The following is a 24,227-nucleotide window of genomic DNA, read 5'->3' on the forward strand; positions in this document are numbered from 1 at the left end:
TAGAGGGTTTGGCAGATTAGCACAGAGAGCAATCAGCTGATAGGAAAGGCTACAGATCTGCTACTCTTATCTCTAGGAAAAGAAGAAATTTAATTAGATATGAAAAACAAAATCTTTTCTATGTTTGTATCACTCATATTGTCCCAATCACAGATGTCCCTCACAGCTTTAGTCATATGGAATGTACCTGATTGCTCCTTTAAAAATTGTTGTATAGAGCAATTAAAATTAATCTGGGAAGTGAATAATATACTCAGCAGTTTGCTAAATACATACTAATAGCAGGCTGTATAGTGAGGATTGAAAACTTAATCCTTGCCTAAAAGGAGCAGAAAGGCAAAAAATTGTCCATCGCTAATTATTTGAGGTTTCCAGTAACACATTTTGTCCCTGAACACAAAAATACCAAGTCTCTTAAAAGTCTCTTAAAGACACCTCTACAAGATACTTGGACATAAAAGGCCACTGAAACCACTCTTATTATAGTAAGACAAATGTCAAGACTTCAAGTCCCAAGGCCCTGGTGTTTCTGGATAAACATCAGATCCTCTATAATCACTAGTTTTCTAAATGACTTTGCTTCATTCAGAATAATCTTCAGCTACCAAACTGCCTTTTATCTATGAATGGTGAGGGCAAAGATATGAAAGCTCTATTAAACTAAACTCTTTTTCTTCTTAGGCTATTTCAGAGCTGTTCGCCAAGAACCTGTCCAATTTGGAGAAATAGGTGGTCATACCCAAATCAATTATGTCCAGTGGTATGAATGTGGGACCACAATACCTGGAAAATGGTAGATACAGGAATATTATTTCTATACTTCTGGTTCATTATCGCAAAAAAGAAAGAACTCGTTGGAAATACTATGGTATTTGTCACACCTATTCAAAGCTATTTTGTTTACTGTGTATAAAAGTTTGCAGTCTGATAGCAATACTAAGATGTTTATTATTAGGAAAGATTACTGAGAATATTTATCAGGTTTTACAAAGTCATTTTAAGAAAGCAAGATATTAACATTAATAGAATAACATTTTTAGGGAAGCTGGCTCCCTATTCATGATATTTTAAGAGATCATTTGTATATTATTTATCACACTGTTGTAATGTTTTCAGATACTATTAATGTCGGAAATCTTTAATATGCTTTATAAAAAGTACTTACTTTATTGATATGTACGTGTGTTGTTGGTGAATTAATTCCATAAATCTTTACTTGGTTTAACTTATTGGATCAAATAGTCTTCAGTATATACATGTGAGACAAAGTGTTCTAGTATTTACATTTATGTAAGCTTTTAGCATCAGAATAACAGATTTTGAGTTTAAATAGTATTCATGCTAACTTTTCCATAAGCTACCAGCAAATTACTGAAAAGAAAAATCTATTGAATAATTTTATTTCAGCTAGAAACAGCTGATATGTCAAATGGTAAATGATAAAATTGGGTTTTTTTCCCCCCTGAACCCACAATACTATGTCTAAAAATACTTTCTCAAACTCTTCCTTTAAGCAATTCTTTTAAATGGCTATGGTTCTGTTCAAGCTGTATGTAGAAACTGAGTGTGAAGTCTGCATGGGAAGATGCTATCGTTTATAGGATATATGTGCATGGGAAGATGCTATCTTTTTTAGGATATATGGATACATTAAGGCCATGAATGAATGTATTACAGGTTGTTTTTGTGACTATTTTACTCAAGCTGTAACAAAGGTGACTCATTTTCATGGAAAAAGAGAAAGCACTGCTGCTCTCCTTCATCTGGAGGAAGGAGCCAAGAATATTACTGCCTACCCTGAAAAGACATTCGTTCCCTGTGTATATATCTTTCAGTATGCTTCAGCTTCATCAATACATTTTGTATTTAAGCAATAAAAAGATGTAGGTTTCTAAAAAATGTTTCTCTTAAGTATATCTAAGTATATCTTTATTTCCATAAGGAAAATCAGGAAATTAAGAACTTCCATATATATTTTTCCTCAAATGAAAACAATTTCATAAATTTTACTTGAAAACCATATGCCAATTAGATATGACCATTTTCCTTATGTCTGAAATAAATTACAAGACTACTAATTGGATTCAATCGCCTTTATTAGCCTATCAATGTTACATTTTATACATAATATCTAGTCATCTTGTCAAAGGGCTCTATTTTTAGTATATCATGTTAATAGCAAATAGGCTGAACCTTAGCCTAGCTTTTTAATATACTCTGGGAAGTAGAAAGCCAATCATTTTATATGAAAGAGTAGTGTTCCAAAATAACTAGGAAGCTGCTACATACAGTTTTAAGCAGGGGAGAAAATGTTCATTTTGATCTTGCTGTGTATATGTATTCTAGCAAATTATACTTTAATTAACAGTAACAATGATATCATAAAAATTGCTCTTGCTTTTTAAATTTTTGAACTTCAATACAGTACAAATTGAAACAAAATAGTATTGTAGTCTTTTGGGAGGCTGTTAGCCATTATTAGTGTAGCTGAACCTCCTTATCGATAACCAGGTCCAGGTTGGGTATAGCCCTGGCCAAAAGGAGGACGGTTACGTGAATAAGGGTTAGGCCCACTGGAAGGAGGGGTCATGGTACCTGCAGGAGATGGCGTAAAACCTGGTCTTGGTTGGTAAGCACCAGGTTGACTTGGAGCCATTCCAGGCTGAGTGCCAGGGGGCACGGTATAATTAGCAGGTTGAGATGTCTGGGTAGTGTAAGTTTGTGGAGGATAAGTGCTCGCCTGGTACTGCTGTGGTGGTTGAGTAGGCAGTTGTTGTGGCTGACCGGAAAAGGCAGGAGCGGGTGCCTGGGAAGTTGGTTGTTGGCCATATCCCTGGAACTGCTGAGGTTGTTGGGGTCCAGTCTGCTGGCTGTAACTAGCTGAAAAGGCAAAATAAAGAACATATATGTATGTCTTGGTTCTTTTGGTGTTGAAAGTTTTCCAGAGAACTAGTCTTACTGGTATGGACCAAAAAATGATTAAAAATTTAATGTATTCACAAGCATTTACGTAGAAAGTCCAGCATAAAATCTCAAGGCCAAGTATTTATAAAAATTTTCCAATTTTTAAAATCTGTAGTCTAAAATTCACATCTTTTCATTACAACTGCTTTAAAACTAAACCTTTGAGCAAATTCCCATCTGCATATTCCTAGAATAGATGCTCAAATAATAAGTAAAAGAATTATGCTTTCTAAGAAGATGAAACGTAGGCACTAATCAGGTTTGGAGAAAGGTCCTATTTAACAGTACCACATGAAAACACATAGACAAGTGCTTTAGAAAGTTTAAAACACTTCATTTACATGAAGAGTATTTTTAAGTTTATTCACTATAAGTGAATAACAAGAATCATTGCTGCTGAGCACCATTTTTACATTTCTTAAAATCTTTTATAATTGGTATACTTTGCCTTCACAGTTCAAATTTTGACTTAGTATGGCATATCAAACAAACCAAAAAAAAAAAAAAAAGCACATTGCCCCACAAAATCATTATCTAGTATCTAGTCGTTATTTATTAGGATATAATTAAAAATAAAATCTGCTTCACTAAAAACTTTTATCTCTACCATGAAACACACCTGCAGCTACTTGCAATGAAACCTCTCCATTGACTGGAATCCTGTCAGCATTAAATACCAGATACATAAGACAATTATTAAAATATGTACAACCCTGCATTTAGGAAAAAAAAAAAAAAAAGGATTGAATGAATTTGAGTATATTCTGAACTCACCTTGAACCTGGGTTCAAAATTTACTTATGAAAGAAACCTTTATGACAAAGTCCATGAACAAAACTGGAAAGTCAGAGGGAAAACTGGCAAACCAAAGGTGTCAGATTGGTCAATGTCACTACCACCAGCACCACTACTAAGTCTCCAGGCAGAGAAATTAGTTGACTATTTCCATAGTTCTCAAAGTCAAGAAAATAGTTCTCAAAGTCAAGAAAATAGGAAATTTGAAAAGCACTAAATTTTACTCAGTGAAGAAAGACCCTGACTAAAATTTCTAAGAGAAAGTGTAGATACCAACTATTCATGGTAGCACCTGAATACTGAACTAAAATAATTTATGCTAAGATCTTAAATGTCATGTAATTTCTCCTTTCTTCTATGCAAAGCTTAAAATTGTGTGTGCGTGTATACACCCTTCCACCCAAGCCAGAAGAGGGGCATAGGACTTGCTGGAATTTCTGGTGGTTGTAAGATGCTCTCAACCTCGAGCTCGAGCCAATCACCAGCCCCTACAAAAACTATGAAGAGAAACTTTTTACTCTAAGTTTTTGTGGAACACCTTTACATTGAAAATAACTATCTTACTTGAAGGAGGAACAATAAAAACAAACGTCTTTTCACTTTGCAACTGGAATCTAGACTTCTTTAAATTTAATCAGGAAGTACCTGGAGTCTTAATTACTGCTCAGGCGAGGAAACAGCAGTAAGTGCTAACAGTGCCATTTCAGTCTACTGGACTATCAATCACAATGTAGCAATCTCCCTCCACTTCATCTACTTGTCTTCATTGTTGCACCCTAAAAGCTTCCAAAATGAATTTTATGTAAAGACATCACAAATTGCAAGAATTAGGTATTTTTTTAAATCAATAGATAGCTACAACTAAGCCTAAAATATTGACCATTCTGCTCTAAATTGGAGAATATAAAATGGTGTTAAGAGAACAAGGTTGGGTTCCAGCTCCAGCACTGAATTATCTGCATGTCTTGGGTGAGAAGGACAAGACAGTGACCTCCAAGCAAACCGAAGTCAAAAGGGATAGGGCCTGGGTTAAGAAGCTGCTCAGGAGGTCCTGAAGTACAATGAGGGTTGAGAGTATCTCCTAGGTCAGATGACAACTCTCTCTGGAAGCCTATTGTTTCTATACATTATATAATTTGTACCATACACACTTTTTAAAACACTAAAAAAAAAAAAAAAATCCTTTAAATTCATTCCATCTATAATTTAATACTAGATCTAGCAACTATAATGTAAAAAGTCACTCTACAGCAAATACAATCCAAACAAAATTACTGTATGTGTAAAAATACACCAAATTTAATTGCTGACAAAATTTTGTAGTCTAGGTTAGCAATCAGCAACTGTCTGCACCAATTAGAGATGAAGGCTCAGCCTCTTTTCCTATAAAAGGGCCAGATAATAAATACTTTAGGCTTTGTGGGCTGCATTGCTTCTCTTACTGCTGTAACAACTCACTCTATGGTCAGTAGAGTGCCAAAGTACATCAGCAAAGGCAAAAAGGACCAGTAGAAAAAAAGGAGGATGGAGTGTCCTAATAAAAGCTTCCTTGACAAAATCAGGCAGTAGCAGATTTACACCATAGCTATATCTGCTATATCTCTATCTACAGTTACATATCTATACTTGTCAATAACACAAAACCTTGAAAATAGAATTTTATAATTTATAGAAGCTATTTTAATCTTTCATTACATAAAAAAGTGGATATAAAAAAGTACCTGAATTATAACAAAAGCTACACCAAAGAAATTTATCGTATCATATCTTCAGCGAACAAATTGTAAAATTAAAACGAAACACTCAAGTCTATGGGAATGTGACCCAGCTAAAAATAATGTCTTCAGATGATTTGGACATGCCATGTATTTGAAACCTCTGGGTCAGATAGCAACTGCCGTCACCTCATCTGACGGCATGGTTCAAACATCTAAATACTTTTACTTCCTTGAATTCCACTGTTTTATATACTAGTATATTTTCACAAACTAAAATTCTAAGTAATTTAATTTAGTTTTTATTAAGTTCACCTCTGCATATGTGAGGAAATTGTTGACATATCTATAAATACTAATAATACCCTAGAGTTATGAGTAGTACAGGTAAAGAAAATCTTAACTTCAAATTGAGGGAAAAAATTATCAAGAGTTTTAGATTGTTAATGTTAGAAAAACATTTTTATACTACATAATCATCTCTCTAATTACATAACTGCTCATTGAAAAAATGAAATGCTGACTTGATAAAACATGACAATTTAAATGTAAGTAAGTACTGCTTCCCCAATAAGGTATTATGACAATGTACTTAGGAGGAAGAACATAAAATTTAATGACTATAGAAACAGATCAAAACCTGCAAATTAACTCCCTTTTAACACCTGCTCACCTGAATACTGAATACCATACTGCTGAGGAGGAGCCTGAGGCTGCTGTGCCCCGTAGCCAGCCTGCTGCTGGTATTGTTGGTACATCTGACCTATAAAAGAAAACACAGACAGAAAGGGAAGGTTTAACTTGGCAGAAAAATATTTTTAGAACACCTTTATATTACCCCCCAATGTAATACATAAGCATGTTGAATAATATTTTAAATGTCTATGAAGACAAGAATAAATAAGGGTGACTGTTCTGCTATAAATAAGCTGCTAAAAATGTCAGCAGGAAGCAATTATGTATATGATGTTACTCTAGTAGTTACCACTTCATAAACTCCAGAAAACACATTTTTAAAACTATATGCCACCAGGTAAGTATTCAGAGAAAGAGGATAAGTACACTGCCATATCTTTGTATGTTAGCAATACCTCTCTGATAATTCACAGCACTTTTCTCACTAAAGTCATTTCATTTTCAGCATCTATCAAATTACAGAGGAAGAAGGGCACTGACTTTGGAATAACAATATCCTTTTATTTTCTTTAATCATTTTCAACTTGGTCATTCACTGTGTAACACACTATACTACATCACTTAGTGATGTTGGAGCCACCTTTGTTTATATAAACATGCTCTATGGCAGTGTTTCTCAACCTATGGGTTGTGACCCCCAAAGATCATAGGGAAACATGGATATTTACAATACATAACAGTAGCAAAATTAGTTATGAAGTAGCAACAAAAAAATAATATCACTGGGGGTCACTACACCATGAGGAACTATACTAAAGGGTAGCAGCATTAGGAAGGTTGAGAACCACTGCTCTATGGTGTTTACACAAGGCCAAAGTTATCTAACGGCCCATTTCTCGGACAGTTCTCCATCATTAACTGACATAGAACTATGTTTTTTTAAGGCAAGAGTCTCACTAAGTAGCCCTGGCTGGCCTGAAACTAATTATATAGGCCAGAGCAGGTTCAACTCAAAGACTGGTTTGCCTCTACATTTTCACTTTTCAACTTAAACCTAGAACCTCACATAAGCAAGGTATATGTTTGGCCACTGAACTATACTTAAGCTTGAGCCTTCCAACTGAAGAAGATATTAAAATTACAATCAATAGTAAAAAAAGCCTTTTGGAGAATATATGGTATTTACAGTATTCAATTAATAATCCGTAATTCTTAAATTTTATTTCATATCAACTTCATAAGAGATCATGTTAACCAATTAAGTCATACTTTCTGTTGATAATTCTGCTCAAAATATAATTGGAAGTTGATCTAAATAATTGGCAATGTCTAAAATGCATACATTATATATCAAAAAGTATTCACTAAAGCAGCTCACTTATTTTTAGCTATACATTATATCCAACACAACAGCCTGTCACAAGATGTGGCACCTACACTACTGAAACCGTAGCCAGTCTGAAATGGGACACACTATATGCTATTTAAAATGCTCCATACCTCTGTCACTTCTAATATACCAAAAACTACTAACATCTTCCTAAATCGATGCTTTCATAGTGATTTAGTAGACTAACTTGGTTAAATAAAATATATTTAAAATTGGTGGTACCTTTAAGAAAATGTTCTAAGGCATCTAATAACAAACTTTAAATTATATATGACTTCTAGTATAATTTATATAACTCTGATCTAGGACTAGTTTAGTTATTAATTTTTTTCCCTTATGACTATACTACATCCTTAAATGTAAGATAAGCAGTAGCTATAGCAAGCCATAGAATTAGTACCATATCAGTGGTATTAACCTGATGCTTCTGGAGGAGGGTATGTGGTTGCTAGCGAACACAGGTGGAAGGTCATTTTCATTATAATATTGCTATTCTTAAAACTTTACTGATTTGAACTTTTGGCAATAAAAAAAATCCTCAAAAGACAATGTGAAATTGTGCTGAGCGGGTATTACATCTCACTCCTGCTCACTGACCTTACTTTGTACGATTCCTCTCAGTAATAACCTACAGCAGTGCTTCAGCAGCTTTTAGTTCACTTAACACAGCTGTTACAGTCTGTCTATCCACACTCTGCGTCCTGCTCTACCTCCCACTTGAACCCTTACTAGACTTTAGGTCTAGTTCTGACTGTTGTATTTTGGATGCAGAATAGGACTAACTAAAGGTGGGGGAGAAAAGCCTTAACATAAGAATTAAACCACTGATTAAACCACTCTTCAGCAAGATCCCTCCTGTTAGTCCCCAGGGACTCATATTGATTCAGGGACAAGCATGAAAAATGCCATAGGACAAAAGGATTCTAGTCACAGCTCACCTTAGGCTATATAATGTAAATGGTAACTTCAATCACTTGCTTTAGGTATGAAGAACTTATAATGTAAATGGTAACTTCAATCACTTGCTTTAGGTATGAAAAACTTATTATTATTACACATCATTATCACCAACTGACCCTTTGGTAAAAAATTTTAAAGCTCTACCTGGTGTTTACTGCTTTAAAGTAAAATGTGTACTGAGGACACTAAATTTGTAGAGAAAAATATCGAGTTAAAATGCACTGTTAACCAAATAAGCAATCTACTAAAATCATGCACCATTGTGTCTATTTAAAACCTTTTTAAGTGACAGAAAATGTACAGTTTTTGGAGGGGAGAATATAAAGTCATTTCCCCCAATCTTGTGTTTATATTAACATTTTTCATCCCTTTTTTTCTAATTTTCAATAATCAGAAACATACCCCATATATTATTTGGTTCCATGACAATAAATAAAACTATTTTACGTTAAATGTGTTGCCATTACCAATAATGCTTCCATAAATATCGCACACGTGCCTTCGACACATGGGCTCTGAGTGCTATCTCACCTTCAATCTGACCTGCTTGTGTCTGAGCTGCTGTATACGGAGGCTGCTGTGGCTGACCCGCTGGTGGGTGTGCTGCTGAGGAGGAAGAAGCAATACTGTCAGGAGTCCCTGAGCGGTCTTCTGCAGGAGCACTGGGAGGCCCTGGATGGTCATGAAAAGTCAGTTAATTACCCTGTTCACCCTTTCCCTAACATGCACAATTAGAAGTACAGGCAATAAAATAAATCACTATGCAGTAACCACATCACCAAGGATACACCAGGCTTCTGTGCTCTGTATTTTCACATCTCCAGTCTTTAGGATCCAAAGTAAAAATTGGAAGTCATTTCCTGCAATGTGTGAAAAGCTAAATTCCTGAGTTCTAACCTTCCATGTCAAAATTAAAACTCCTATCTACAGTCTACCAAAACCAGTGCTGCTTTCGTAAGCAGGCCTCTACTGCCAGCACATTCAATTTCATCATCCTGGTTGATATTCAGGGATCCAAACATTTCTCACTTGTCTTCTCACATGTTCCCCTTTCAGTTAAAATGCCCCACTCCATAGTCTCATAGGATATCTACTCATTTCTGGCCTCTACCATTCTTCCACTCTCTATGATGAATTACAACAGTCACATACTTACACGACATTCTTTAAACCTAGTTACAATTCTAGTAAGCCTTTTGACTTAAACTTTATTCCCAAGTGAATTTCTCTATGGCTTACTTTTATTACGAGCTACACTGAGCTCTACTTTGTATATCTACACAGGCCCAGGTCTCCTTAAGACGTAAAGAACTTTGGTCATGCTCTGGTTCTTTTCTGCTTCCATAATGCCTAGGACTCTACTGATACCTGCGGTCAATCAAACTCTGCCAGGATAAGTAAGGAATGCCAGGATAAGGAACACAGGAGTACAGAAAATCAAATCTAGATTCTCTGTACAGCTCTACTATGTGACAGTAAGTATAATATTTGAAGATAACTACAGAAGGTTTACTCCTTTAAGTTACTTTAGTAATACAGAGGAGTGGTGTAAAGAGATTTTGGAGTTCAGTTTAGTTAGGCGGCACACTGACAGAGCTAACAGTGACTGCTGACTTCGGGTAGGTTACTGAATCTCTCTAATTATGTAAGAAGCACACGAGTTCTGACTTCAAGGTTACTCGAGAAGGATTTTGAATTAAAGAGATCTTACAGCTTAATCTTCTAAAAGCAATTACCACTCTAAAGCTTGACTTAAATACTTGTTCACAGGCTTTCTCTGAAAGCAGTCTCTAACTTCTCTAGTGCTGTCCTCAGAATTTATCATGTTCAAATCTAAAATATCACCAAGGACCAAGTACTAGTAAGGCTAATGAACGTTTGAGAAGCATCTGAAACAAAAGTGCTTGGAACTCATAATTGGATTATCTCACTGATGGTGGGGTAGGCTACTAGAAGGTAAAAAGGAGTGGATTCTTGAGAGCAAGTACTTTAAGAATCCATCTTGTCTCTAAGCCCCTTTTACTTGTTCATTTGCTTCCTGACCACCACAAAATAAACAGCCTTCTCTTATACACACTCAGCCCCTATGGTGCTTTGCCTTGTTTCAGGGCTAAGCCAATGAAGCCAATGGACCATGAACTGAGATTTCTGGGACAACAAACCAAAAATGCATTCCTTTCCCCCTAAGCCAGTGGTTTTCAACCTTCCTAATACCACAGCCCTTTACAGTTCCTCATGTTGTGGTGACACCTGTGATAAAATTATTTCATTGCTACTTCATAAATGTAATTTTGCTGTTATGAATTACAATGTAAATACATATTCAGGGCATCTGATACGCAATCCCCAAAGGGGTCATAACCCACAGATTGAGAACCACTGCCAACCTATTTTCTCAGGCATTTTGTCACTGCAAGACAAAGCTGATAGACTACCATTTTAGGTATATGGTTTGCCCCTTTAATAGTCATGTACTAATGAGACTCTACACTGGGTTATACTAATGGGAAAGCTGACAGCCCAGTTAAAATGTAAGGCTGACTGGTTTACCACCACTTTACTTGTGTACACACACATGCACTTTCCCTAGAAGGTACTATACTATTAATCCTAAAAATACTCAGTGCTTGGCTCTTCTTTTATGTCTTGTATGAATCTTAAGACGGTTGCTCATACTGTTTTTCTAATACTTCATTTATTATCACTTCTACATTACTGTGGTAGCTATTTCTTCCCCTAACCATATCACGTATGAGAATTTAGAAAGTTCTCTGGTTGCTGTCAATATGAAGACAACTAAGTGTATGACCAACTAAGTGCACAAATCCACATGAAAACGGTCTTCATATAATAAAGATCACAATCAAAATACTCTGGTCTGACATATGACATTCAATTACAGTTTCAAGGCTGGCTTTCATACAGCATTTCCACCCATTTGAAGTGGCTGAAAAAGTAGTTCATACTCTTTTTCAGATGCACCACTTGGTTATCTTTTGTTAACAAGTAATATATTCAACTGCCGCCTCAAAATCTAACACCATTCTCTTCAGTGAATGATCCCACAAAAGTTTCCAAGAAAATTAAAATGAAGAGACCAAATAAATTCTCTATGTCCAACTGCTGAAAATGGCAAAGTAAATGGTTCCAGTTAACCCTTCCCCAGGTAGCAAAAAACTTGAACAAAGCAGAAGAAAACAATTATTTAAAATAACTACTGTCAATCAAATGTCACAGAAACCAGAAAAGAGTTTACCCAGGAGAAACACAGTGAATTAAGAATTTCAAGACTTGATCTCTGTAGCTTCAATGGCAGAAAACCATCATGTTAACAACTTCACGGTTGGGCAAGGAGCTGGAAATGAAGGTGAAACTCCCTGTCATTGAAGGGCTAATTACTTGGACTAAAATAATTATAAACTATGCCCAAATCTTTAGCCACTCATCTGTTTTGGGAATGGGGTAACTCTAAGTGGGCTCAGAAAGAAAAAAAAGGAAAGAAAGCAGAATCCACTGCTGAAAACCAGAGATCAAGCTACTGTCCCCCAGTAGTTTAAGTCTGGAAGGGCAACAGCAATGCTATTAGAAAAAAAAAAAAAAACAATAAAAACATCAAAAACAAAAGTCAAAAAGATACACTAATGAAAACGCCCACTTTATAATGAAAAACTGCATGACAGAAACAAGAAAATCTGACACATATTATAAAACAGGAAAGCAGCCAATAAAAAACATGAAGGGTTCAGCAATGAATGTGTAATAAGGATCCCCAAAGAAAAACAGGAATAATAATGAAATGATAACCAAAAACTAAGAGGAAAGAGTAAATCACAATAATCACAATACACGTTACTACTTTAAAGCTGAAAATCTGAATAAAATATATTAACCAGAAATCTGTTTAATATCCTAAGATCAGAAGATATAGCAAAACCTATCAAATACAATTTCCATCCTACAAAATATTTGGAAGATTTTGTAGATTCTGAAAATATTGCTTTTAACGAAATTTAGCTGAAACAAACTGTAGTTATTCTTTAAGGTGGAAAGAGAGTGCTATGGACTGGAAAGGCCAAAATAAATCTCTTTGGGAGTGCTGAAATCATGCATTTTCTTGTTTTATAAGAACTTACATATGTAAAAAGGTAACTGCCTAAACCCTTAAGATGTAGTATTTTACCATATTCAGGAAAGAAGAGAAGAGAAAGGAATTGACCTACCTGAAACCTGGTCATCTGTTAATCCAAATGCTGACATGACATTTTTGTTGATTTCATCTTGGTTTTTCAGAGGATCAAAAGCTGACATACTTGCTGCCATAACCTGAGTAGACTGTTTTCCAGAAGAATCGGAAGCAGCAGGCTTCTCCTCCCTGCCATCCACAGTATCTGTAACAATAAAGGAGTAAACAAGTTTATATCATCTATACTCAAAAAGGCATAAAAAATATAAGACAAGAAAATATTCATGTGTATAAATATTTTCAGGACTCTTCGAGTAAGAATTTGTGAATATAGAACTATAGGCTGCTTTACTTTCTTTAAGTCTGTTTATGCTTCAGGAAAAATGGGTAAAAGGGAATACAAGATAAGGAGCAGTTTTTCAAAAAGAATTATTGTTTCTTATCACTCCCATTTTTAGATTTACTAGATTAAGCTGAGCACAGCGAATGGTGCCTGCCTGTAACACTGACACTCAGGAGGCTAAGACAGGAGGATCAAGAGTTCTAGGCCAGCCTAAGCTACATAGCAAGTCTGTCTCAAAAGCAAAAAAGAACTGAGAAAAGGAGAAAGTAAATTGTTGTTATTATTTTAAAGTTCCTTGACAAACACAATCATTTTACATTTTACTTTTTTTGGAGTCTGAGCAGGCTAGTTTTTATGTCAACTTGACAAACAAGCTATAGACATCTGAGAAGGAACCTCAGTTGAGAAATTGCCTCCCTAAGACTGGTCTGCACACAAGACCAAGAGGCATTTTCTTTAATTAATGATTAGTGTGGGAGGGTCCAGCCTATTGTGGATGAGGCCACCCCTGGGCTGATGGTCCTGGGTTCTATAAAATAGTAGGTTGAACAAGCCATAAGCAGTAAGTCAGTAAGCAGCCCTCCTCCATGACCTGCTTCCAGCTCCTGCTTCCCTATTCCTGCCTCAGTTCCCATCAGTGGACTATGATTCAGGATATGTAAGCCAAATAAACCTTTTCCTCCTCAAGCTGCTTTTGGTTATGGTGTTTCATCACAGCAATAACACTAACTTGTGTGTGTGTGGGTGGGTGGGTGTTCACACGAGTGCACGTTTAGGCCAGAAGACAATCTCCAGAGAGCTGTTTAGTTTGCTTTTTCATATAGGGTCTTTCAATGACCTCGAATTCCCCAAGTAGATTATAGCCCAAGAACATTCCACACTAATTTTGCAACTGAATCCCCTCCATGCTACAACTGCCTCTACTAATCTAGACCTCTAAAATAAACCAAGCCCACCATGAAACACTATATAACAGAGTTCTATTCCTTAGAGAAGAATATGGGCCACTTGGGCAACTGCTGCATGGTAATAGCTATGCTGGTTGAATTTTGGTCTGTCCTTCAAAATCTTTGACATGGTTATGTAAATGCTGTTCTCCCACAGCTCTATGATTCAATCCAAGAAGCAGTATGCTACTTCACAGTAATCCTGACAAACAGCTGTTGTCGGATGCTAATACATACAGAAGCAGGAACAAGAATAAAGAAAGATGTGAAGGATGTCATCCTACTCCTACCAAATAATCATCACACTCACACCCCTCTCTCTCCCCACAAACATGGCAGGAGGACTCATCAGAATGGAATATAACAAGCTCAGTTTACCGTTCTCGGGAATACTGGTAGAAGACCCTGGTTCTCCAGGTGGCTCCAAGCAATCCAATAAACGATTCACTTTATTCCGAAGTTCTATCAGTTCTCGACGAAGATATTTCACCTGACTTGATTCAAGGGGTCTTGGTTGGCCATTAACTAAAATGGAATCATTAGTTTGTTTAGATTTAGGAAATAAAATTAGAATAATTATGCCATTAAAATAACACACACTAAAGAAAAGTAAGCAGAAGAAATAAGATGTCACTTTACTTTTCATTTTAGTTTATTTGTGTATGTGCAGTATGAAAGCTGGTTGAGTGCTCCCATGGAGGCCAGAGGTTGATGCTGGCTGTTTTCCTTTATGGCTTTTAACCTTACTAGTGGAGACAGGTTTGTCACTAAACTAGCTGGCTAGACTGGCTGCCCAGCAAGACCCAGGGATCTGCCTATCTCTTTCTAGCCTAGTGATTCATTGAGGGTTTGTGGACTAGAACTCAGAACTCAGGGTTGTACAGCAAGAACCTTACCCACTGAGCCATCTCTCTAGCCCCTAAAAGTACTTTTAGAATGTTAAAATTTTAAAGTATTAAAATATATACCTTTAAAAAGCAACAAAAAACAAGACATGCAGTTGATGTCATTTAAATATCAGACCCCACCCCTTTTGTTTTTGAGACAGTGTCTTACTATGAAGTCATAGCTAACCTAGAACTTTGTTATGTTGACCAGACTCTCCTCATACTCAGATCTGTCTGCCTCTGCCTCTCAGGTACTGGGATAAAAACCCTGTATCATCACACCAGGCCTTTGGGTAACTTTTTTTTCTTTTTTCTTTTCTTTTTTTTTTTTGTAGGAAAAGACAATAAGTACTTTCTAGAAGCAGAAACACCATCAGTCTTAATATTGCACAAATGTTTACTATAAGAACTATAATTAAATATACTGATACTGCAGGAAGCTCTAGTTTCATGAAAATTACCAAACTGAAGTTTTTTAAACAGAAATTATTTAACTTCCAAATTATATTTTGTACCATATAATATTCATGAATTAATACAAAAACATATTACTCTATAGATGAAGTATTGAGACAAAAAATGAGTAACAAATGTTTTCCAGCCTGCCTATATTTGACTTAACACAAACAGGCCAGGTCTTTGATCACAGCACTCAGGAGGCAGAGACAGGGGGATCTCTGTGAGTTCAAGTGCAAAGTGAGTTCCAGGACAGCCAGGGCTGTTTCACAGAGAAACCCTGTCTCAAAAACAGTTGTTCCCAAAGTAATCTATCAAGCCAGGGGTGGTGATGCATTTGTTTAATGCCAGCACTCAGAGGTAGAGACAGGTGGAATCTCAGAGTTCAAGACCATCATGGTTTACAAAGGAATCTCAAACCAGGCAGGCCTACATATTGAGACCTTGTCTCAATAACAAAAGCAATCCATTAACAAGTTGTGCGGAGCTTGTAACTCAACACTGTCCTTCAAATTCACTGCTTCTACAGGTACTAGGTAAAGCCAGTAGATTACTTATTACCAGGGATTTTTTTTTTTAAAGAAGGCAACATTATCTCATTTAATTACCCATTCTCTCAAAATTGTCACAACTTGGAAAACACAAATGAAATTGTATTGATTCCTCATTTCTACATGTTCAAGATCCAGCCTCTTACCAGATATTTCAATTTTGTCTACAACCAAATTTGATCCTATCTGAACTATCAGTTTCTGAGAAAATAAGAGTTCTCCCATGACTATGATATCTGTAGCCTGGTATCCCTGTGGCTCATGGGTGATCCATCCTCTTGCCACAAACTCCTAAATCGTAGGGTTATATGACTGTTAATCAAGTTCTATATAGTATATTCTTTTAAGAACTGACTTTGTGTTTTGTCTAGTTTGCATAAGCACGGGTGCGCATTGTACACACTCGCACACATATATACACACTTTTTAACTTTCAAACGTCATATAATCTTTTAATATACCTTTTAAGACAGACATTTAATCAGATTTTTAATTTTTTTTTTTTTAATTTCAGCTCCAATAAGAAACTGCTTTTGTGTATGCGTGCATGGAGACCAGAAGTTGACTATGCTGTCTTTAACCACTTGCTCTTAAACTTTATTTTTGGAACAGGGTCTCTTACTGAAATTGGGGTTCACCCTTTGGGCTAGACTTGCTGGCTACAGAGTCCCTGAGATCTGCCTCTCTCTACCCACTTAGTGCTATGGTTACAGGAATATACCATTACCTCTGGCTTTTATGTGGGTGCTGGGGATCCAAATTGGGGTCTTCGTGTTTATATGGAACACACTTTAACCACTGAGCCATCTCTGCAGACCTTGACACTGCTTCTAACAGGTGTATATATGTCAATTTATACGTGTTTTGTATTATTTACTTCTCTGTACCCCTCTTTCTCCTATTCACCTTCTAAGCATGCCAAATAGGTACATCTTATTTCCTTTTGTCCCATCTAAGCATTTCCAAACTTTCAACAGTCATTCTTAAAATTTATACACACTTAAGTAAAAAATTCTAAACAACAAATTTCTTTCCAAACCAGCCCTTAAATTTTTTATTCTCATCCTAGTTACTTTATATACAATTACTACTCATTATTTCTCTCCCACTTATTTTTCTATTCCTGATCTATTTTTTAAGAACAATGTTGATTTCAAATACAAGATTATGTGCATGTATCACCCTCTTGCTGAAGACCAACATTAAAGATTCTAACAATGATTCACTGATTATGTAATCTCTTCAAAAAATGTTTTCACTTCTACTTTTTACTGGAGTTCAATAGACTCTTAAGATTTTTCTTTTAATCATATGAACCATTATGTGATTTCTATCTACCAGCTTTTATTACTAAATAAAAAGTATATACAAACTGTCTAATTGCTTCACCAATGATCAAATCTTATCTGTTCTGGCCACCTTTATTAAGATAATGACTTTGTCTTATGTACTTTCCAGTTTTATAATACATCTAGTTAGGATTTTTATTTTTTCTTCTTCAAGACTTTTCTTGTCTTCTGAATCTAAAGCTTCATTTATTTTATATAATCCTGAAAATTTCTTTAGCTATGTTTCAATATATTTACACTTCATTTTACCCTTAAAATTCTTAATATAAAGTATGTCACTCACCAAATAATGTCAGTTTCAGTATTCTACTACACTGAATTGCAAAGGAAAGGTCAGAACTATCAAAAATTGTTATAAGATCTCCATCTGAAATTCAAAAAAAAAAAAAAAAGAAATTAGATTTGCAACAATAGTAAACTAGGTCATACAAAACTAGGTCATTTAAAAACAAAACTATAAAGTACAGAGCACATCAGAATCACCATAAGAATCAAGTACCATCTAGCAAAGGATTTTTTAAAACTAATAAATCAACTTTGCTTACTAATCCTATAACTATTTATCATATACTCATGAGAAATGTAGCCAAGGTTAAGCAGATTGTGGTAGTGCATACCTTTAACCCCAGCACTAGGAACTAGGAAGGCAAAGGCAGGTAAAAATCTTTTAGTTGAAGATAGCTTGGTCTACAGAGAAAAATACTGTCTGGAAAATGAATCATACACCTTAACTTTCAGCCTTAAGAGATATAACAATAACACAAATTACTAGGTTAGACTGAAAACCCTTTCCAAAAAACCTTACTTTAATAAAATGCACTACCACCAATCAAGGCAGAGTTATAATAACACAGAGCTGTACAAAGGGTTTCCAGGACCACTTCAGCATACCAGAGTGAAATCTTATATAAAAAATAACACCTGCTGACCATGAGCTCCCCTGGGATCCTAACAATAAAAACACTGTATCAAGTGAATGTTTCCAAAGCACTCTGAGGGGTGGTGCTGGGGGAGGGGGGAGAGCCACAAGATTATGACAAGACTGTCTTCAAAAAACTGGGTAATTTTGTTCTGGGGCACTCTACTAAACCACTTTTAGAACTTGTTAGACATACTTATTCTGGTCAAATATGTCAGAAACCAGGAATAAACTAGGTCATTTGTAACAGATTTTAGATCTTTATAAGCAGGCCCATATACAGATACATACACTGTTCAATTCTCAGGGACTCTGTGCATAAACACGTATTAAGGAAAATGACATACAGATGCAATAAGCAAGAAACTTTCAGCGCTCAGTCTTAGTCATTTTCCTCTTGAACCCCGTAACAGAAATACAATGAGTATCTTTGTCAGACACTCCCTTCTAATAATAAATTAGATTTTTAATGAACAAAGGAATTGTATAAACTATACAAACAGTAAATAAAAGTGGCCATGCAAAGTTGGGGGGACAGGGAGATAGTCCATTTAAAAAAATGGGCAAAAGAATACCTATAATACTTAGACCTTAAAAATCTACCCTTAAAAATGTTCTTACCTTCATCCTTATACTTTATTGTAACTTCATCATTACTCAGAAGCTTTCCTCTGAACACGCGCTGCATCATTAGTACTAACTCATCGTAAGTAATATCTTCATTATGAATGGGAATTCGGCGGATGTCTTCCCCAAGTTGAGCTTTGATAATAAGCTTCCCACTTAGGTCCAACTGTCCATTCATGGTGGACTCCAGGATGGTGGCTCTATATATACAACTCTAGGAAAAAAACTGATAAAATAGTTTTGATGATTAGACAATCAAACAAGTTGAAAGTAGAAAGCAATAGAAGTTAACCTTCAAGAAAGTACCTAACGGCTGGGGGGGGGGGTGGTACAGGTGGGAGGGCCAGCTGGATAACCAGGGCTGTTACACAGAGAAACCCTGTTTCTGGGTGGGGAGGGGTGGAAGAGTGAACCCGGTATTAAGTGCCTGTCTTCTTAACATATATTCTAAATGGTCTGGGAGCATTTTATTACTAATGTAATTTCTATTATTGTGTACAGTATTATTTTACTTATATACTCAACTACTTAACTAACAATACCATCTAAAAATAAATTCCTGATTTTCTACCCCAAAGTTGCCTCTCCTAAGTTTTCGCGTATGTTAAAAGCAACTCTTTTCTTCTAGTAACACAAGACAAAAAAGGCCTTGCTGCTTCCTTCTTTCACACCTAACATCTAAAGTGGCAGCAAACCCGATTGCTACCACCTTCTACATGTTTTGGGAATCCAACTAATTCAGTATTCACTTTCATCAACTTCATCCAAGTCAACATTTTTGACTGATTTATTTTAAAATGCCTCAAATGGTCTGCTTATTTACCTCCATTCATATTCATCACATTCACTGTATTTTCAACAAATCAGAAGTTTGTTCTTATAAAACCTAATCCCCATTTCCTACTTCTTTCCTTACTCACATCTGCTACACCAATGTCCAAGATTCCCCTCCCAACTCCAGGGTGAGTTTACTACCTTTGCCTTGACCTCTTTCATACCCCTCACCAGACTGCTAATTAACAATTCGCAATTTAACAATGTAATTTAAAATGCCTCATCACTATCTTCTCACCTGCTTTTTCAAGCAACTACACACTATGAGACATTATTTTTTTTACTGTCCTCTTCATTATACAGAAGTTCCTAGAGTATAGAAGAGACCTTGTACACACCAGTTGTTCAAACATTCAATGGCTACGAAATTGTCAACTTGTAACTCTAATGTTAACCTGGGAGTGGAAATCAGAACCTCCTATTTTTCCTAAATAAGATGTCAAGAGTACTTTTTCTAATTTTCTATTTTAGAAACTCAAAGAGACAGGACAAATGAGTAATATTCTCCTGAGCTTTCTAACAAAACTATCCACAATCAAGCTACACAACTGCAATAACCTACCAACCCACATAACCTCCAACCAGTGGTGTATAGAATTAGACAGTAGTCCTTCTGTATTTTTTTTAAGACTTATTTTTAATTGTGTACAGGTGCCCCAGAAGGCCAGAGTGTTGGATCACCAGGAGCTGAAACTGAGCTCAGGTCCTCTGCAATAGTGCATGCTCCTAACAGTTGAGCCATCCCCCAGCCATGCATTCTTTACTTTAAAAAGAAAGAACTAAGTGTAGATCAGGAGCTCAAGGCCACCTCAACTACAAAGCAAGTTCAAGATCAGTCCAGGCTACTGGTGATTCTCTCAGAAGAAAAAGTGATAAGGATAGCATGGTAAAGTGCTTGCTTAGCATGCATAAGGCTCTGGGTTCAATAAATACTTAGTATCACATAAAATAAAAAAACTCTTAAAAAGTAGCTACTTAATACTACTTTGCTACAGTATTTCCCTTCTTGGGTTTTTTTCCTTTTACTACTTTATTTCAGGTTATTCAGTATGTCTTTATAATCTTAAATTCTAAACAGTAAGATCTTTACCAATTCAAATTACTACTGTAAAGTGCATATTTAGGATCAAATAATGGGTTAATACCTTCTTCTGAGGGTCAGGTAATTCTTGAACACGCTTATCTACCGGCACAGAACGTTCCTCCCATCAACACTTTCGTCTGTCCGGAGTAAATGACCACTGAGTACCATTTAAGCTGTCCTAAACCTCCTGCTGGTTATTTTGCTTTCAATCTTGAACTTTCAGTGCTGGCAGCTTTCTGTTTCCTTCTCTAAAACGTACTGAATCTCCATCATCATACTCCTCTTGCAATCATTCTGCCATGCTCCTTAAATGTGGAAAAGCCCTCACCTACCAAATCACCAAACTATTCAACTTGGGAAGCTTTTAATCAATCCTACCTTGTGTCATGATTATTAACTATAAATCTCCTAATTCTCCTCACATAAATGCTTCAGTTTTCCCTCAAACTGTCCCTTAGATGAATATACCCCTTCACCATCCTGTGAATCACATTTTCACTAGTAACTCTTTAATGAATGGGGCAGTAAACCAAACAAAACACTACAAAGTCAAGGTAGAACAAAGTGAACTATGTTCCATAGTTTGGATGCCAGGCTTATCTTAATTCAAAGAGCACACGGTTTTTATCAGTCTCACAGTGAACTTCTCATAAGGACTGTGATGACCTGAAACCTCTATGGAACCAACTCGTCATTTGATCAAGTTTATCCTCTGCCTTTAAGAAAAGTTACAGAACACCCACGATAGCCCAGATTCTAAAGTCTAGTAAATTTAACAGGATGGTAAATACCCCATGCTTTAGCTGACAGCTCTACAGAAAAGATATCTTTCAATAAACCTGTATGTACTGCCTTCTGTGTCTATAGGCCATACAAACCAGCAATGAGGACCAGTGCTTAGTTTTTTAAAATACTATTATATATTCCCTGAAGCACCTAACACGGGTACCTGACATACAAAATCTACTTGAGAAGCTTTGAGTCCTGCACAAAAGGGCTAATGAACAAAAGCACTTGAAGAAAGATAGAACATAAGACAATTCCAGATGGTTTGGCCACCTTCTTTATGTGGCTAAGGGGGGGGGGGCACCTCATATCAAGACATACTCCTAGGTAAGCCCAAATTCCAGCACAAATACACTTGGAAATAGGCCCTCTGATGAGAGCGGGAAGCACTGAACGCCAATGAACCTAAAAACTAACATTACATATCCTTAACACCTGCTGTGCTGAGTGGCCCCAACTCACTTCTGGTGTTTCCTATTAACTGTAAATTCCCTGCAGCCTCTGCAAAAAGCTGTGCCCCCCCCCACTGGTGCAGTGATCTCAGGTAAATATACAAGCTTCACAGTTATTTCCTGTCCCAGAAGAAAACCTTATCCACACAGGTGTCAAGTCCAATCCAGCTTTTCTTCAACTAGGCAGACACTAACATGAATTAGTTCCTAGAACTGCCAGTGAGATCCCTATGACACTTTTTTGGACCTATCTTGTTGCTGTCTTACAATTTCTGACGTCCAGAGTGACTCAACCACTAACGTGCCCTCCATCCAGTAAATTTTCTGATGACTGGGATAAATTGATGTGCCCGAGGACATAAAGCCTGCCCCCCCAACACTAGGAAGTATGTTCAACAGTCAAACCTCAGACTCCTCTTGCTAAATAACCCTGAGGGTAAGGCCCTCATAAAATTCAGACACTTGTATCACACACATACACTCCGAACAGTTTCCTTAAAATTAAAGAGAAACGTGATTATTCAACTGCCAAGAGGCCTCAAAATCTGTGTGGCATGCCTGTATCAAGAATGGTAACCATTTTCACCGGTAGCTCTGTGAGCTCAAGTTCTTCAAGGTGTACTTTCTTTACGCGAAAAAGCAGAGTAAAGGGCTCAATCTGTATACCTTGAGATCAGGTGTCTACAATTCTCCCTACAGTGCCCCGAGACAGAACTTAACAAAAGTCCCGAAATGTCATCAGTAAAACTGGGCAAGGCCTCAAGGGGACACTAAGCATGACTCCTTTTTTTGTGACCTCGATCTATTCATTCCCTTGGGGTCCACGCCCCGCCATCCAAACCACTCTAGGGGTCAGGGTCCAAACGCCCCGGACCTCCTCAATCCCCTTTCTCTAATCGGCGAATTCAACCCTTTGGGGGCCCGAGGGGCCAGGAACCGGGTGCGAGCGGGCCCAGTCGCCCACCGGACCAAGCCAGGCCAGGCGCCCTCCCCTCGCTTCCCCTCCCCTCCCTTCCCGTCCCCCGCGCCGGGCCGCTCGCCGGCCTCCCCCGGCCCTCACCCCCGGCCCCTTCCCACGGTCCCCGGCCCCACCCGCCCGGCGCTGGGAGGTTCTAGAAGCCCTCCGGCCTTCCCGGGTCCCCCGGCCTCCTCGGAGAGCGGCCGCACGCGGGGCTCCGGCGGCCGTACCCGCTGTGTCCGCCGACCCGGGCGCTGCGTGGGCCGCCGCGGGCTCCGCAGTGTCGCAGGGAGGCTTCGGCCACCGCTCGCTCGCCCGCCCGCCCTCCGCCGAGCCTCGCCGAGCCGTAAGCTGCGCAGGCCTGGCCAATCGCACACACCCAACCAGCCTAGCGAGAGCCGCGGCCCCCTACGTGGCAGGTGGGACGAGCAGGGGCGGGAGCAAAGCAGGGAGAAAATAAAAACTCCCCGGCCCGGCGCCCCGCCTCTTAGCCAGCGGGCCGGCCCAGGGCGCATGCGCGGCGGGGTGGGGTGAGGCGCCGGCCCCGCAAAGCCCGGGCTGCGCGTCGGTGGAGCCTGGCTTCCACACTGGGTGACCCGGTGTAGGAAGTGCGAGCCGAGGCGGGCACGCATGCGCGGGGCGCAGCCGCAGCACTTCCGGCTTTTCTGACAGCCAGCATTTCCTCCCTCCCCCCCCGTGGGCGGGGCGTAGTCGTCGGGCGTCTCTGTCCAAGACGGTTTGGTTCTTGTGGATGGTTTGTGGCTGCCGCCGCCTTAGTCAGCGAGTCTGTCAGGTCTCGAGAAAACGAACCCCTTTCCCGCCTTCTTTCTACAAATCCATCCATCCATTCATTCATTCATTCACCAGTGGGCGCCTGCGCTTTGCCAGGAGAACGCGAGGAGTGTGATGAGTCAGTTCTCCAGCTGAGAGGCACCCAAACGTTTAGGGAGGCCACGGGAATGGAAATCAAAGATTCAAGGGGGTTTGGGGAGGGGATAAAGACGTGAACTATACCCTACGATCACTTAGGCTTATTTTTTACCTAAGGGGTTTGCTTTGGATGGGCCAGCCTCAAACTGATCCCCGGAGTTTGTAGAGTGTGCTTAAAAGTGTGTTGCCACAATAAATGTTTCTCACTATTCCATATAACGCCCTTTCAACAGTTGCTGTCAGTGATTAGGAAGCAGGAGGCTGCTGATGAGATAAAAGATTTCCCTTTTTCCCTAGGAACTATTACTCAATGCTTCCCATTTAAAACTGGATAGTACAGATTCCGAGAAATTTGCTGCTGTCAGGTAATAGTACTCTGCTGCCTTTCTGATGGCTTGACGTTATTAAGGCCACATTTCTATGCATAGAGGTAAAACTGCCACTCTTCCTAAATATAAATC

General features: G+C 38.0%; 2 protein-coding genes across 5 annotated transcripts in view; one reads left to right on the forward strand and one right to left on the reverse strand.

Moving 5' to 3' along the window:
* Positions 1–1,363, forward strand: part of Abi3bp (ABI family member 3 binding protein) — a 158,111-nt gene extending 156,748 nt beyond the window's left edge. Inside the window, exon 58 of the mRNA XM_051191629.1 lies at positions 682–1,363. Within this exon, the coding sequence (XP_051047586.1) occupies positions 682–797 (116 nt within the window). The 3' untranslated portion in view covers positions 798–1,363. The remainder of the gene's footprint in view (positions 1–681) is intronic.
* Positions 1,364–2,080: 717 nt separating this feature from the next.
* On the reverse strand, positions 2,081–23,303 carry Tfg (trafficking from ER to golgi regulator). Of its 4 annotated transcripts, XM_051191695.1 has the most exons (9): positions 23,067–23,303; positions 18,717–18,948; positions 17,460–17,543; positions 14,312–14,458; positions 12,681–12,848; positions 8,992–9,132; positions 6,148–6,237; positions 3,584–3,624; positions 2,731–2,880 (listed from the first exon to the last, which is right to left on the reverse strand). In XM_051191695.1, the coding sequence occupies exons 2-8, from the start codon at positions 18,898–18,900 to the stop codon at positions 3,590–3,592; spliced, it is 849 nt and encodes a 282-aa protein (XP_051047652.1). In that variant the 5' UTR covers positions 18,901–18,948; positions 23,067–23,303; the 3' UTR covers positions 2,731–2,880; positions 3,584–3,589. The 4 variants fall into 4 exon arrangements, with proteins under 4 accessions (XP_051047648.1, XP_051047649.1, XP_051047650.1 ...); XM_051191691.1 differs by lacking the exon at positions 3,584–3,624 and having other exon boundaries at positions 2,081–2,880; XM_051191692.1 differs by lacking the exons at positions 3,584–3,624; positions 23,067–23,303 and adding an exon at positions 22,405–22,546 and having other exon boundaries at positions 2,081–2,880.
* Positions 23,304–24,227: the final 924 nt, after the last annotated feature.

Source organism: Phodopus roborovskii, unplaced genomic scaffold, assembly GCF_943737965.1.
Source record: "Phodopus roborovskii unplaced genomic scaffold, PHOROB, whole genome shotgun sequence".
In the NCBI taxonomy this organism is placed as follows: domain Eukaryota; kingdom Metazoa; phylum Chordata; class Mammalia; order Rodentia; family Cricetidae; genus Phodopus; species Phodopus roborovskii.

Excerpts from the sequence above, each read along its gene's own strand:
- Tfg (XM_051191691.1), bottom strand. The coding sequence starts at position 18,900 with ATGAATGGACAGTTGGACCTAAGTGGGAAGCTTATTATCAAAGCTCAA. Across the intron at positions 12,849-14,311 it reads TACCAGTATTCCCGAGAACG|ATACTGTGGATGGCAGGGAG; the intron begins GTAAACTGAGCT and ends TTATTGTTACAG. Across the intron at positions 2,881-6,147 it reads GTATGGTATTCAGTATTCAG|CTAGTTACAGCCAGCAGACT; the intron begins GTGAGCAGGTGT and ends TTGCCTTTTCAG.